The sequence below is a fragment of the Microtus oregoni genome, unplaced genomic scaffold (genome assembly GCF_018167655.1).
Source record: "Microtus oregoni isolate MIOR12 unplaced genomic scaffold, Mior012 000051F_ref0000332, whole genome shotgun sequence".
Lineage (NCBI taxonomy): Eukaryota > Metazoa > Chordata > Mammalia > Rodentia > Cricetidae > Microtus > Microtus oregoni.
Genome location: NW_024543811.1, coordinates 15,678,019 through 15,691,754, shown reverse-complemented (window position 1 = coordinate 15,691,754; position 13,736 = coordinate 15,678,019). Strand labels below are relative to the sequence as shown.

The window sequence follows — 13,736 nt, the reverse complement described above, 5'->3', positions numbered from 1 at the left end:
GTTAACAGGCTTTGGGGTGAACCTATTAATCTTCATGAACAACATGATGCATTAGAGTTTTTTAATTCTTTGGTGGATAGTTTAGATGAAGCTTTTAAAGCTTTAGGACATCCAACCATGATAAGTAATGTCCTTGGAGGATCCTTTGCTGATCAGAAGATTTGCCAAGGATGCCCACATAAGTAAGTGCCAATATTTGTTGTTGTTGTTGTTGTATATTTTTTTCTTTTTGTTTTTGCAGAAGTGTCAATAAAATCTTTACTAGTTGTTGGAGGAGGGGCCGCTTGTTCATTCCTGGCTGCCTGGCTAGCTTTAACCCAAAATAATCACACAGAAACTACATTATTTAAACCACTGCTTGTCCCACTAGCTCTGTCTTCTTATTTGCTAACTCTTAAATCTTAATTTAACCCATCTCTATTAATCTGTATATCGCTACATGGCAGTGGCTTACCAGCAAAGTTTCGGCATGCTGCAGCTCCATGGCCTCTCCGCCCTTCTTTCTCCCAGCATTCAGTGTAGGTTTCCCCACCTACCTCTATTCTACACTGTCAGGCCAAGCCAGTTTTCTTTATTCATTAAGCAAGGCAGAAGGACCTCCAACATCATTTCCCCTTTTCTGTGTAAATAAAAAGGAAAGCTTTAAATTTAGCATAGTAAAATTACATATAACAAAGCAGGTATCAAGCAAAAAATAATAGTTACAATATTTATATCTACTTTATCTTTTATAATATCTAAGGGAAAACTGTAATTATAACCATTTATTCCTCAACTCCATCAAAGACTCCAGAAAGATACAATATTACCTAAGTAAACAGGAAGTGCAGTATAAGCAACTTGCAAAATTCTAGAATTGACAGAGACATCTCACTGCCTGGACAATAACCCAAAGTTCTTCTGTACCACTGGGGCATCCATCTTCAACCTACAGGCCCATAATATCTGGCAGACTTTTCTGTAAAGCAGGAAATTTCAAAGGTAGGTCTGCCTGGATTGGCAGTTTGTCAGTCACTTTCTTCTGTGTTCTGCAGGCTCTTTCATGTAGCAGGAACTCCGAAGAATCGTCTCACCTTTAGGCAAGTTGAGCAGTCATTTCTCTGTGGATCCTGCATGTCCAGTTAAGCAGTCCATCCAAGAGTAGTTTTTTACCCAAATGGCTAACCAACTCCAATAGGAGCCTCTTCAATGCCCATTACCCTTGGGAGTAGCTTGGTGTGCCAGGAGCTGATGTGCCTCACCGTCATGAAAAGTTAAACCGGAAGTTCAATTAATTATAGAAAATGGTTCTTTATCATATTGCTTCTCGTTTTCTTGATATTTTGCTTCCTTTTCATGCATTATGATTTTTCTGGGTTACATCAGAAGGTGATATTTTCTGCAAGTCTACAATTACCTAGGTCTTTTATTTCTTTTATGAAAACAATGTGTCTTAATATAGATGTATAAAATGACTACCATTTTATAACATTTTAATACAGAGTAAATTCTTAATTAAGAATAGTCTTAAGTTTTCAGCTTCAAAGAGAATGGATAGAATATGTATCGTAAGTGAAAATAACCATATTAATGTTTATTTAGGAAGGTCAGATAGGACCACAAATACGTGCCTAGATAAATGTTTTGTTTGAGGATTATTTTCTTTTTATTAAGTTATTTTCGTGAACTATATTCCTATCACAGTTTTTCCTAGATCATCCCCAGCCTTTTTCTCTGCAAAAAAAAAAAAAAAACCCAAAAGGACATCAGTAAGACAAAAAATACATAAACTCAGCATCCATTGGAGAAAAACATCTACAGAAATGCTATTCAGTTCTGTTTGTGTTAATGGGCTACACTATGCTTGGGGCTGGGGACCTATTCTAAAGTTAAGTTAATGAGACTCAATTGGAAAAAGCTATTTTTCTTTCAAAGAAGTTACAGTGAGCTTTTATTATTTTTTCTTTTTCATCTTTTTTAAGATAAAGCCATTTTAGTGGATTTGGACAAGGGGGGCTTGGGTGACGAGGTGCTCTGCAAATGCCTGGTCCGGAACAAACTCTCAAGAAAGTTCACTAATTACAGAGGGACATTGCATTTTTGGTGGCTGAATGAAGGCTGTCAATTAGTGTTCCAGCTCAGACTCCTCAGCAGCCACCAGAACTTGAACCAAGCTCTAGTTCCCTAAACTACATGAGCAAGGCTACCTAGCCAGCTAAGTAGAGAAGGCCTTTGCTGTGATGGTGTCCTGGGCCATGGCATCCATCCACACCTCCAGTCTGTCCCCAACATAAGTGATCCCTAGAACAGAGAGCTTCTTGATCAATCAATGTTGTGACCTCATGCCCACTTTCCCTCTGTCAGAGCCTGTGTAGCTCTTCTATGTTCTGTCATAGTTTTGGTCAGTTCATATGTACATCAGTCCTATTGAGTCCGGAATTCAGTGCATTCAAGTCATCTATCAAATCTGACTCCAATATCTGTCTAGTTGCACTTGGTTAGGCATCTCTCTATAAGTATAATAGAATTTAATTAAGAGTTATTTTATTGCTACACTCCTTTTTCAGAATATGGGCTTTTCCCTTGTCTATTGCCTTTTTAGTTTGTTTCTTAGACACCTGGGAAGTGTCAGCATTGGGTTCTGTCTCACGAGTGGGTCTTAAATCCAATCAGAATTGCACTATTGTGTACCACCATAATTTTATGATATAAGTTCATGTCCTATTTCTCCTACTTGGGAGACCCTCTAATCCTACCTAGTCCCCTTCTAGGTATCTAACCACTATGATTAGCATAGATATCAAAGGCTTAAAAAGATACATCCACATTTAAGAAAAAAGATGTTGTGATTATCATTTGAGTCTTCATTACCTTGCCTCATTGAAGATTTTTTTTAGCTGATACAATTGCCTGTAAATTTTATTATTATTATTATTTTATTTTATTACTTAAAAAATACCAATCGAAATTCCCACTCCCCTCCTACTCCCTCCACAGATTTTCTTTCCCACACCCTCCAATCTTTTTTTTCCATTTTTTTATTGAGAAAAGGAGAAAAAAAAACAAGTTTCCACCTCCTCCCAGCCTCCCATTTCCCTCTCCCTCCTCCCACCCTTCTCCCCCTCCTCCCACCCTTCTCCCTCACCCCCCACTCCTCTCCCCCTCCCTCTCCAGTCCAAAGAGCAGTCAGGGTTCCCTGCCCTGTGGTAAGTCCTAGGTCCTCCCCTCTCCGTCCATTACTAGGAAGATGAACATCCAAACTGGCTAGGCTCCCACAAAGCCAGCACATTACATAGGTTCAAAACTTCATGCCTTTGTCCTTGGCTTCTCATCAGCCCTCATTGTTCGCCATGCTCAGAGAGTCCAGTTTTATCCCATGCTTTTTCAGTCACAGTCCAGCTGGTCTTGGTAAACTCCCAATAGATCAGCTCCACTGTCTCAGTGGGTGGATGCACCCCTCGTGGTCCCGACTTCTTTACTCATGTTCTCCCTTCTTCTGCTCCTCATTGGACCTTGGGAGCTCAGTCCAGTGCTCCTGTGTGGGTCTCTGTCTCTATCTCCATCCATCACCAGATGAAGGTTCTATGATGATATGCAAGATATTCGTCAGTATTGCTATAGGATAGGGTCATTTCAGGTTCCCTATCCTCAGCTGCCCAAGGAACTAACTGGGGACCTCGGCTTGGGTATCTGGGAGCCACTCTAGGTTCAAGTCTCTTGCCAACTCTAAGGTGGATCCCTTAACTAAGAATTGTGCTTCCGTGCTCCCCTATCCAACCTTCCTTTATCCCAATCCTCCTTTTTCCCCAAGTTCCCCCCATTCTCCCCTTCTCCCTTTTCTCTCCCCATCTCCCTTTACCCACATCCCACCCCACCCCCAAGATCTCAATTTTCTCCCCGGCTATTTTGTCTACTTCCCATAGCCAAGAGGACAACTATATGTTTTTCCTTTGGTTCACCTTCTTACTTAGCTTCTTTGGGATCACCAATTGTAGACTCCGTGCCCCTTGTTTATGGCTAGAAACCAATTATGAGTGAGTACATCCCATATTCATCTTTTTGGGTCTGGGTAACCTCACTCAGGATAGTGTTTTCTATTTCCATCCATCTATTCCCTGCTCCCCTATCCAACCTTCCTTTATCCCAATCATCCCGTTGCCCCAAGTTCTCCCCATCCTACCCTTCTACCTTATCTCTCCCCTTCTCCCCTTACCCCCCTCCCCCCACCCTTAAGATCCTGATTTTTGCCTGGCAATCTTGTCTACTTCCCCTACCCAAGAGGATAGCTATATGATTTTCTTTGGGTTCACCTTCTTATTTAGCTTCTTTAGGATATCCAATTATAGACTCACTGACCTTTATTTATGGCTAGAAACCAATTATGAGTGAGTACATCCCATGTTCATCTTTTTGGGTCTGGGTTACCTCACTCAGGATAGTATTTTCTATTTCCATCCATTTGCATGCAAAATTTGAGAAGTCATTGTTTTTTACCGCTGAGTAGTACTCTAATGTGTATATATTCCACACTTTCTTCATCCATTCTTCCATTGATGGACATCTAGGTTGTTTCCAGGTTCCAGTGCTCCGATGGGGGTCTCTGTCTCGTTTCCATCAGTTACTGGATGAATGTTCTATGGTGATATTTAAGATAATCATCAGTCTGACTACAGGGCAAGGCCAGTTCAGGCACCCTCTCCTCTATTGCTTAGAGTCTTAGGTGGGGTCATCCTTGTGGATTCCTGGGAGTATTTCTAGAGCCAGATTTCTTGCTAACCCCAAAATAGCTTCCTCAATCAGGATATCTCTTTCCTTGTTCTCATATCTGTCCTTCCTCCATCTCCATTCCCTCAAGCTCTCCTCTTCTCCCCTCTTCCCTCTTTCTTCTACTACCCCCCCCACCTCCATACCCCAAATTTTGTCAGGCGATCTTGTCTGCTTCCAATTTTCAGGTGAATCTATATATGTTTTTCTTTGGCTTCACCGTATTACTTAGCTTCTCTAGGATCATGAACTATAGGCTCAAAGTCCTTTGTTTATGGCTAGTATCCACTGATGTGTGAGTACATACAATATTCATGTATTTGGGTCTTTTATCTAACTCAGGATAGTGTTTTCAAATTCCATCCATTTGCGTGCATAATTCAAGATGTCATTGTTTTTTACCACTGAGTAGTACTCTAATGTATAGATGTGTCACAATATCTTTATCCATTCTTTCGTTGAGGAGTATCTAGGTTGTTTCCAGGTTCTGGATACTACAAATAATGCTTTTATGAACATAGTCAAACAAATGCTTTTGTAGTATGATTGAGCATCTTTTTGGTATATTCCCAAGAGTGGTATTACTGGTTCCTGAGGTAGGTTGATTCCAGATTTTCTGAGAAACTGCCACACTGATTTCCAAAGTGGTTGCACAAGTTTGCATTCCCACCAGCAGTAGATGAGAGTTGCCCTTGCTCTACATCTTCTCCAGCCTAAGCTATCATTAGTGTTTTCATTTTAGCCATTCTGACAGGTGTAAGATGGTATCTCAAAGTTGTTTTGATTTGCATTTCCTTGATACTAAGGAAGTTGAACATATCCTTAAGTATCTTTTGACCATTTGAAACTTTTTTGTAGAGAAATCTCTGTTTAGTTCAGTACACCATTTTTAATTGGGTTACTTAGAATTTTAATGTTTAATTTCTTGAGTTCTTTATATGTTTTGGAGATCAGACCTTTGTCTGATGTGAATTTGGTGAAGATCTCCTGCCATTCAATAGGTTGCCTTTTTGTCTTCTTAACTGTGTCATTTGATTTAAAGACGCTTCTCAGTTTCAAGAGGTCCCATTTATTCACTGTTGCTCTTATTGTCTGTGCTACTGAGGTTATACTTAGAAAGTGGTTTCCTGTGCTCATGTGTTGTAGACTACTTCCCACTTTCTCTTCTGTCAGGTTCAGTGTGTTCAGATTAATATTAATCCATTTGGACTTGAGTTTTGTGCACGGTGATAGATATGCATCTATTTTCATTCTTCTGCAGGGTGACATCCAGTTATACCAGCACCGTTTGTTGAAGATGCTTTCTTTTTTCCATTGTATACTTTTAGCTTGTTTGTCAAAAGTCAGAGGTTCATAGGTTTGTGGGCTAATAGCTGGGTCTTCATTTTGATTCCATTGGTCAACATCTCTGTTTTTATGTGAATACCATGCTGTTTTCATTACTGTAGCTCTGTAATAGAGCTTCATGTCAAACATAGTAATCCTTCTGGGATTTCCTTTATTGTATAGGATTGTTTTGGCTATTCTGGGTTCTTTGTTTTTTCATATAAAGTTGATTATTATTCTCTCAAGGTCTGTGAAGAATTGTGTTGGGATTTTTATTGGGATTTCATTGAATCTTTAGATTGCTTTAGGTAGAATTGCCATTTTTTTTTTACTATGTTGATCCTTATGCAAGAGCATGGGAGATCTTTCCATTTTCTGGTATCTTCTTCAGTTTCCTTCTTCAAAGACTTAAAGTTTTTGTCAAATAGGTCATTCACTTCCTTGGTTAGAGTTACCCCAAGATACTTTATGTGATTTGTGACTATTGTCAAAGGTAATGTCTCTCTAATTTCCCTCTCAGCTTCTTTATCCTTTGGGTATAAGAGGGGTATTTTTTTTAGTTAATCTTGTATGCTGTCACATCACTGAAGGTATTTATCAGCTGTAGGAGTTCTCTGGTACAGAGTTTTGGAGGTCACTTATGTACACTCTTATATTGTCTGCAAATAATGAAAGTTTGACTTCTTCCTTTCCAATTTAAATCATCTTGATCTCTTGCGTTGTCTTACTGCTGTTGCTAGAACTTCAAGTACTGTGTTGAAGAGATATGGAGAAAGTGGACAGCCTTGTCATGTTCCTGATTTTAGTAGAATGTCTTTGAGTTTCTCTCCATTTAATATGATGTTAGCTGTTGGCTTGCTGTATATTGCTTTTATTATATTTAGATATGATCCTTGTATCCCTAATCTCTCCAAGACCTTTATCATGAAGGGGTGCTGAATTTTGTCAAAAGCTTTTTCAGCATCTAATGATCTTACATTTTTTTTCTTTGAATTTATTTGATGGATTACACTGATAGATTTTCATATGTTGAACCTGCCCTTCATCTTTGTGGTGAAGCCTGGTTGATCATGATGGATGATTTTTTTTGATGTGTTCTTGGATTGAGTTTGCCAGTATTTTATTGGGAATTTTTGCATGAGTGAGATTGGTCTGTAATTCTCTTTCTTGGTTGAGTCTTTATATGGTAACTGTAACTATGGTAACTGTAGCCTCAAAAAAAAAAGTTCGGCAATGACCCTTCTGTTTTCATTGTGTGTAACACATTAAGGAGTATAGGTATTAGCTCTTGGAATTTCTGGTATAATTCTACACTAAAACCATCCAGTCCTGGGCTTTTTTTTTGGCTGGGAGGTTTTTTATGACAGCTTCTATTTCCTTGTGACTTATAGTTCTGTTTAAATTGCTTACCTAGTCTTGATTTAATTTGAGTATATGGTATCTATGTAAAAAAATGTCCTTTTCTTTTACATTTTTCAATTTTGTGGAATACAGGCTTTCATAGTAAGAACTAATGATGTTCAGAATTTCCTCAGTCTGTTATGTCCCCCCCTTTTTTTTTCATTTCTGATCTTGTTAATTGGGTTGCTCTCTCTCTCTCTGCCTTTTGATTAGTTTGGATAGGGTGTGTCAGTCTGGTTTACTTTCTCAAAGAACCAGCTCTTTGTTTCATTGATTCTTTTTATTGTTTTCTGTGTTTCTGTTTTGTTGATTTCAGCCCTCAGTTTGATTATTTCCAGTCATCTACTCCTCCTAGGCGAGTCTGTTTCATTTTTTTTCTAGAGCTTTCAGGTGGGCTGTTAAGTCTCCAATATGTGCTTTCTCTGTTTTCTTTAAGTGGGCACTTAGTGCTATGATCTTTCCTCTTAGCTCTGCTTTCATAGTGTCCCATAGGTTTGGGTATGTTGTGCCTTCATTTTCGTTGAATTCAAGGAAGACTTTAATTTCTTTATTTTTTCCTTGACTTGGGAGTAGTTCGGTAGTTGACTGTTCAGTTTTAGTGAGTTTGTAGGCTTTCTGGGGGTAGTATTGTTGTTAAATTTTAACTTTACTCCTTGACAATCTGATAAGACACGGGTAGTTGCTCCAATTTCTTTGCGTCTAGAATGTGTACTTTGATAACAAGGATGTGATCAATTTTAGAGAAGGTTCCATGAGGTGCCGAGAAGAAGGTATATTCTTTTCTCTTTGGGTGGAATGTTCTATAGATGTCTGTTAAGTCCATTTGATCCATTACATCTGTTAATTCTCTTATTACTCTGTTAAGTTTCTGTCTGGTTGACCTGTCCATTGGCGAGATAGGAGTGTTGATATCTTTTACTATTAGTGTGTGGGGTTTTATATGTGATTAAAGTTTTAGTGATTTTTTTTATATATGTGGGTGCTTTTATATTACATACGTAGGTATTCAGGATTGAGACTTCATCTTAATGAGTTGTTCCTGTTATAAATTATCCTTCTCCATCTCTTATTATTGATTTTAGTTTGAAATCCATTTTGTTGATATTAGGATAGCCACATCTTAGCACGTTTTGTGTTAAGAATTTGTTCAATTTAATGTTTTCTTTGGCCAGTGAGTCTGTTTCCTCTATAATATATTCAGCGCCTGCGATTCTTTCTCCTATCTCTTGTATTCTCTTGGTTATACTTGTCTCTGTAGTTCCTGTTTGTGAGCCATTGGGAGCAGGGTGGGTTGGGGGAAAGCCCAGCAGCAGGAACACATCTGCTGGCTGTCTAGAAAAGCTTAGAGAGTTTGGGAGGGACTCCAAGGTTGTGTACCAATGGGAAGGTCCCAGAGCAGAGCGTGGGGCATCCCTCTGTCTGGGCTTTTGGGTGCTGTAGCAGGCTGTGTTGCAGGGTTCCAAGGACCAGGTAGGCGAAAAGGCGTGTTTGGGGACAGGGTGGGTTGGCCCTGCAAATTTTATAATTTCATTTTTACCAGCTGAATAATATTCCATTGAGTAAATAAATATACCACATTTTCTATTTATTTCTTCATGGGAATCTAGATGGCTCTAACATATAGATATTATGAATATTATATAAAGCAGCAGTGAACATGGATGAAGAAGTGTCTTGGGATTTAGCATCATTTGGGACTATACCAATAGTAGTATAGCTGGATCCTGAGATAAATTGATTCCCATCTTCCCAAGAAACCACCATATTGATTTCCATAGTGGCTGTACAAGTTTGCATGACTTACTCCACATCCTCAGTAATGTGAGCCATTATTTGTTTTATTGATATTTCATTGTTACTGGTGTAAGATGAGTATCAATGTCTTGAGGTGAATATTGCTGATTTGCGGGGGTGGGATTGAGACAGGGATTCTCCGTTTGGTTATTCCTGTCCTAATACTCATTCTACAGACCAGGCTGACCTTGAACCAGATATCTGCCTGCCTCTGTCTCTAGAGTGCTGACCTACCAAACTTGGCAGCTGACTGCAGATATTAACATTTTTATTTATATTCTTACACATTTTACTTCTGTATCTGTCTTTAATTGATTTTTGTTTGTTTTCTTCGTGTCTTTTTCTGGTTATTTATGTATTTTTAGATATTGACCTTTTGTAGTACAAATTTAATTGATCTTAATTAATCAAAACCCAGAGTCAGATACAGGAATTAAAGCACAAGATCAGAGAAGCAGAGCAGTAAGCCACTAGAGAGACATTTTACCTCTGCTAATGCTCAGCCCAAAGGGACAGTCCTCAGACTGGCTAGACTGCACAGTGTCTGTACCAAACCACAGGCTCCAGTGAGCTCTTGTCATCTCCTCATGTACCTCTCTCTGTCCTACCGTATCACTCCTGTCTCGATATGCCTCCGTTTCTGGAATTAAAGGCATGAGATCCCAAGTGTGTGTGATCCCAGCACTTAGGATCACATCTTGCAATGCTGACATCCTGTTTCACCAGCACTGTTTGGTGAAGGTGCGAGTTTTTTCCTTCAGTTTGTGTTTCTGGCTTCTTAATTAAAGACCAGATGTCTGTGAGTGTTTGAATTTTCATCTTGACCTTCAGTTTGATTCCATTAGTCAATGTTTCTTGTGGGTATGGGGGGGGGTGTTAATACCATGCCTTAAATCAGGGATGGTGATAACTTTTACAGTTCTTTTATTATTCAGGATTGTCTATCCTGAGTTTTTATGTTTGCATATGAAGCTGTCCTTTTGAGAGCTATGAGGAACTGTGTTGGAATTTTGATGAGGATTAAAGGGAACCTATAGATTTCCTTTAAGTAGAATGGTCATTTTTACTGTTAACCAACCACCCCATAAACATGAGATCTTTTTAGCTTCTGATATCTTCTTCAGACACTTGAAGTTTTTATCGTACGAGTCTTTCGCTTCCTTAGTTAGATTTACCCTAAGATTTATTTTTTTGTTTGGAGCAATTGTTAAGGGTATTGTTTCCCTGATTTTTCCCCAGTCCGCCATTTGTCCACTACTCAGTTCTCTGTGTTAATTTTGTGCCATGTTTGTTTTATGGAAGTGTTTATCAGTTATAGGATTTCCCCATTAGAACTTTTAGGATTTTTTATATATATACTGTCATATCATATGCAAATCAAGATAATTTGACTCATTCCTTTCCCATTTGTTTCCCTCAGTCCCGTATGGTTATATATACAATTAGACAATCCTGCGTAGCAGTATTATACTACAAAATTGCAGCTATGAAATAACAACATAAATTTTTTTGAGATGGGGGGAGGATGAGGCAGGGTTTCTCCGCGTCACTGCCCTGACTGTCCTGGAACTAGCTCTTGTAGACCACGCTGGCCTCAAACTCAAAGAGATCCACCTGCCTCTACCTCCTGGGATTAAAGGCATGTATCACTACCGCCTGGCAACAGGAATTGTTTTATCAGTGTGGGTCACCACAACATGAAGAACTGTATTAAAGGGTAGCAGCATTAGTAAAGTTGAGAAACACTGTTTGAGACCTTCATGTATAAAGTTACTTAATATGAGATATCTCTCCAATTTCATGTTACAGAACCATTTCTACTGTATCTCATGGGTTTGGGCAGGTTATGTTTTCATTTTTATTCAATTCTAAAATACTTTTAATTTTCTTCTTGATTTCTGAATTAACCTATTTATTACTCAGTAATGAGGTGTTCGGTTTTTATGGGTTTCTATTCTTTCATTTGTTGATTTGCAACTTTAATCCATGGAGGCTAATAGGATACAGCTTGTTATTTCAATTTTATGTTTTTCTGCGGATAACTTGCTGTATGTTTGAGTAAATATTCAGTTTTAGAGGAAGTTTATTGAGCCTCTGAGAAGAAGGTATATTCCTTTGTGTTTGACTATTCTGCAAGTATTAGTCAGGTCTTTTTGGTTTAAGATGTGACTTAGTGCCAGAATTTCTGTTTAGTTTTTGTCTAAATGGCCTGTCTATTGGAGAGAGTGGAGTAGAGAAGTTTCCCACTATCAGTGAGGGTCAATAATTATGTTATCTGTAATTAATATGTATTTAAGTGGTTTGTGGGGTTTTTTGTATTTTTGTTTGTTCGGTGGACTTTTTTGTTGTTTGAATTTATTTTTTTATTTATTTTGTTGTTGTTGTTGCACAGGTATTAAGAATTCTAGTGTCCTCATGGTGGGCTTTTTTTTTCTTTGATGACTATGTAGTGTTCCTTCTGTCTCTTCTGCTAAGTTGTTATTCAAAGCCTATATTGTCAGATATTAAAATGGCTACATGGCTTGTTCTATGGGTGCCTTTGCTTGTAAATGTTTTCCCATCCTTTACCCTGAGGTGATTTCTGTCCTTAATGGTAAGGTGTAATTTGTGGATACAGTAGGAGGGATCCTGTTTTCTAATCCAGTCTACTAGTCTATGTCTTTCTATTGGCAAATTGAAGGCATTAAAATTGGGGGTCTTTAATAGGTAGCATTTCTTGGTCCTTTTATTTTATTCCATAGTGTGGTCCTCTCACTCCTACCCTTATTACTATACTATGGGATTATTTGTGTCTTTTGGGGTATGGTTAACATTTACAGACTGATGTTTCCTACTGTCTTCTGTAAAACTTGATTATTAGATAAATACTGATTAAATTTGGTTTTATCATGGAATAATTTTCTTTTCAAATCTTTTGTTGGCTAATAGCTTTGTTGGATAGTTTATTCAAGGCTGACTCATAGGAGTTTTTAGAGCATTAGTCCAGACCCTGGAAGGGGTGATATAGAGGTACAGAGTTTTTAGAATTCAGTAATCACTTATTCTCAACACCTTCAGTTAGATACTAATTTATCTTTTTTTTCAAATGATGTGCTTAAAGCATTATTTGTATTGCCTGTTTACCAAGGATTTGACTTCTTTGCTACTTGGGGCTAACAACTTGGAGAAATTGCTTGAGTTGGGTATAACTGTGCACACATTTAGTCCCAGTATTTGGGAGGCAGGACAGATGTATCTTTGTTAGTTAAAGGCTAGCCTAGTCTACGTGGCAAGTACTGACATAGCCAGGACTAGTAGAAAGACCCTACCTGAAAATAAAATAAACAAAAATAGGGGTCATTGCTCTTAACACTCTTTTGACTACTAGGTTGTAGAATGCCTTATGGATGCTGAATTGAAAGAGGTCTTCTCCAAAAGAAACTAGTATTCTTAACTGCTAAGCCTGATCATTAATAATTTTCTTGTTTTATTTTCATTTTTACTTATTTATTTTGGGGCTTGATCTTACTATCTAGTGTGCTGGCCTAGACTTTATTTACATAGACCAGGCTTGCTTCAAGTTCACCAGCATCTGTCTGCTCAATGCTGGGATTAATGGCTTTGAGGTTTCGGAAGGCCAAGCCAGACCCAGTGCCATCTCACTTTCTCAGCCTGTGGACCAGAAAGAGCTTTCAGCTATGCACCAGTGCCATGTATGCTGCCATGTTCATTCACAACACTGGACTATGCCTCTGAACTTAAACAAACCCAATAAACGTCTTCTTTTTTTAAGAACTGATTTGGTCATGGTGTCTTTTCACTGAAGTAGAATAATGACCAAGACAAAAAGATTTTAAACTTAAATTCCTTTGTTTCCTGATATTTTTAGGTATGAGTGTGAAGAATCTTTTACAACTCTGAATGTAGACATTAGAAATCACCAAAATCTTCTTGATTCTTTGGAACAGTATATCAAGGGAGATTTATTAGAAGGTGCAAATGCATATCATTGTGAAAAATGTGATAAAAAGGTATGTTTTATAGCTTTCAAGGTTATTACAGTATGTAACAAAACCAGAAGACTTTGGAGTTGCTTGTAGTTTTCTTTAAAATTAACTTCTGTCTCGTGTTTGAGTGAATGGTTGCATTGGTTGACTGCCTGATTGATATATTAGTCACTTTTCTATTGCTGTGATACAGCAACATTGCCAAGGCAATTTATAGAAGGAAGAGTTAATTTGGGCTTATGGTACCGTAGGGATAACAGTTCATCACTATCACAGGGAAGTAGGGCATGTGCTGCCTGGAACAGCAAGATAAGAATTCACATCTTAAATTTCAAGTTCAAAGCAAAAAGAGCAAAGCAGAAGTAGGCAAGTTTTTTTTTCTCTCAAAGCCCTCACCCCTAGTGATAAACTTCCTCCAAGATGACCATAATTTTTCCAAATAGCACCACCCCTGTGAACATTTGCTTAGTTCAGGAAAACTTGTTA

At 38.2% G+C, this 13,736-nt stretch overlaps 1 protein-coding gene across 1 annotated transcript in view; it reads left to right on the top strand.

The window, feature by feature from the left end:
• The window catches only part of LOC121437308 (probable ubiquitin carboxyl-terminal hydrolase FAF-Y), a gene marked incomplete at its 5' end in the record, with an annotated part of 46,240 nt that overhangs the window by 19,602 nt on the left and 12,902 nt on the right, over nucleotides 1-13,736 (top strand). The window contains 2 exons of the mRNA XM_041637170.1: nucleotides 9-182; nucleotides 13,133-13,274. Coding sequence (XP_041493104.1) covers nucleotides 9-182; nucleotides 13,133-13,274 — 316 coding nt within the window. The remainder of the gene's footprint in view (nucleotides 1-8; nucleotides 183-13,132; nucleotides 13,275-13,736) is intronic.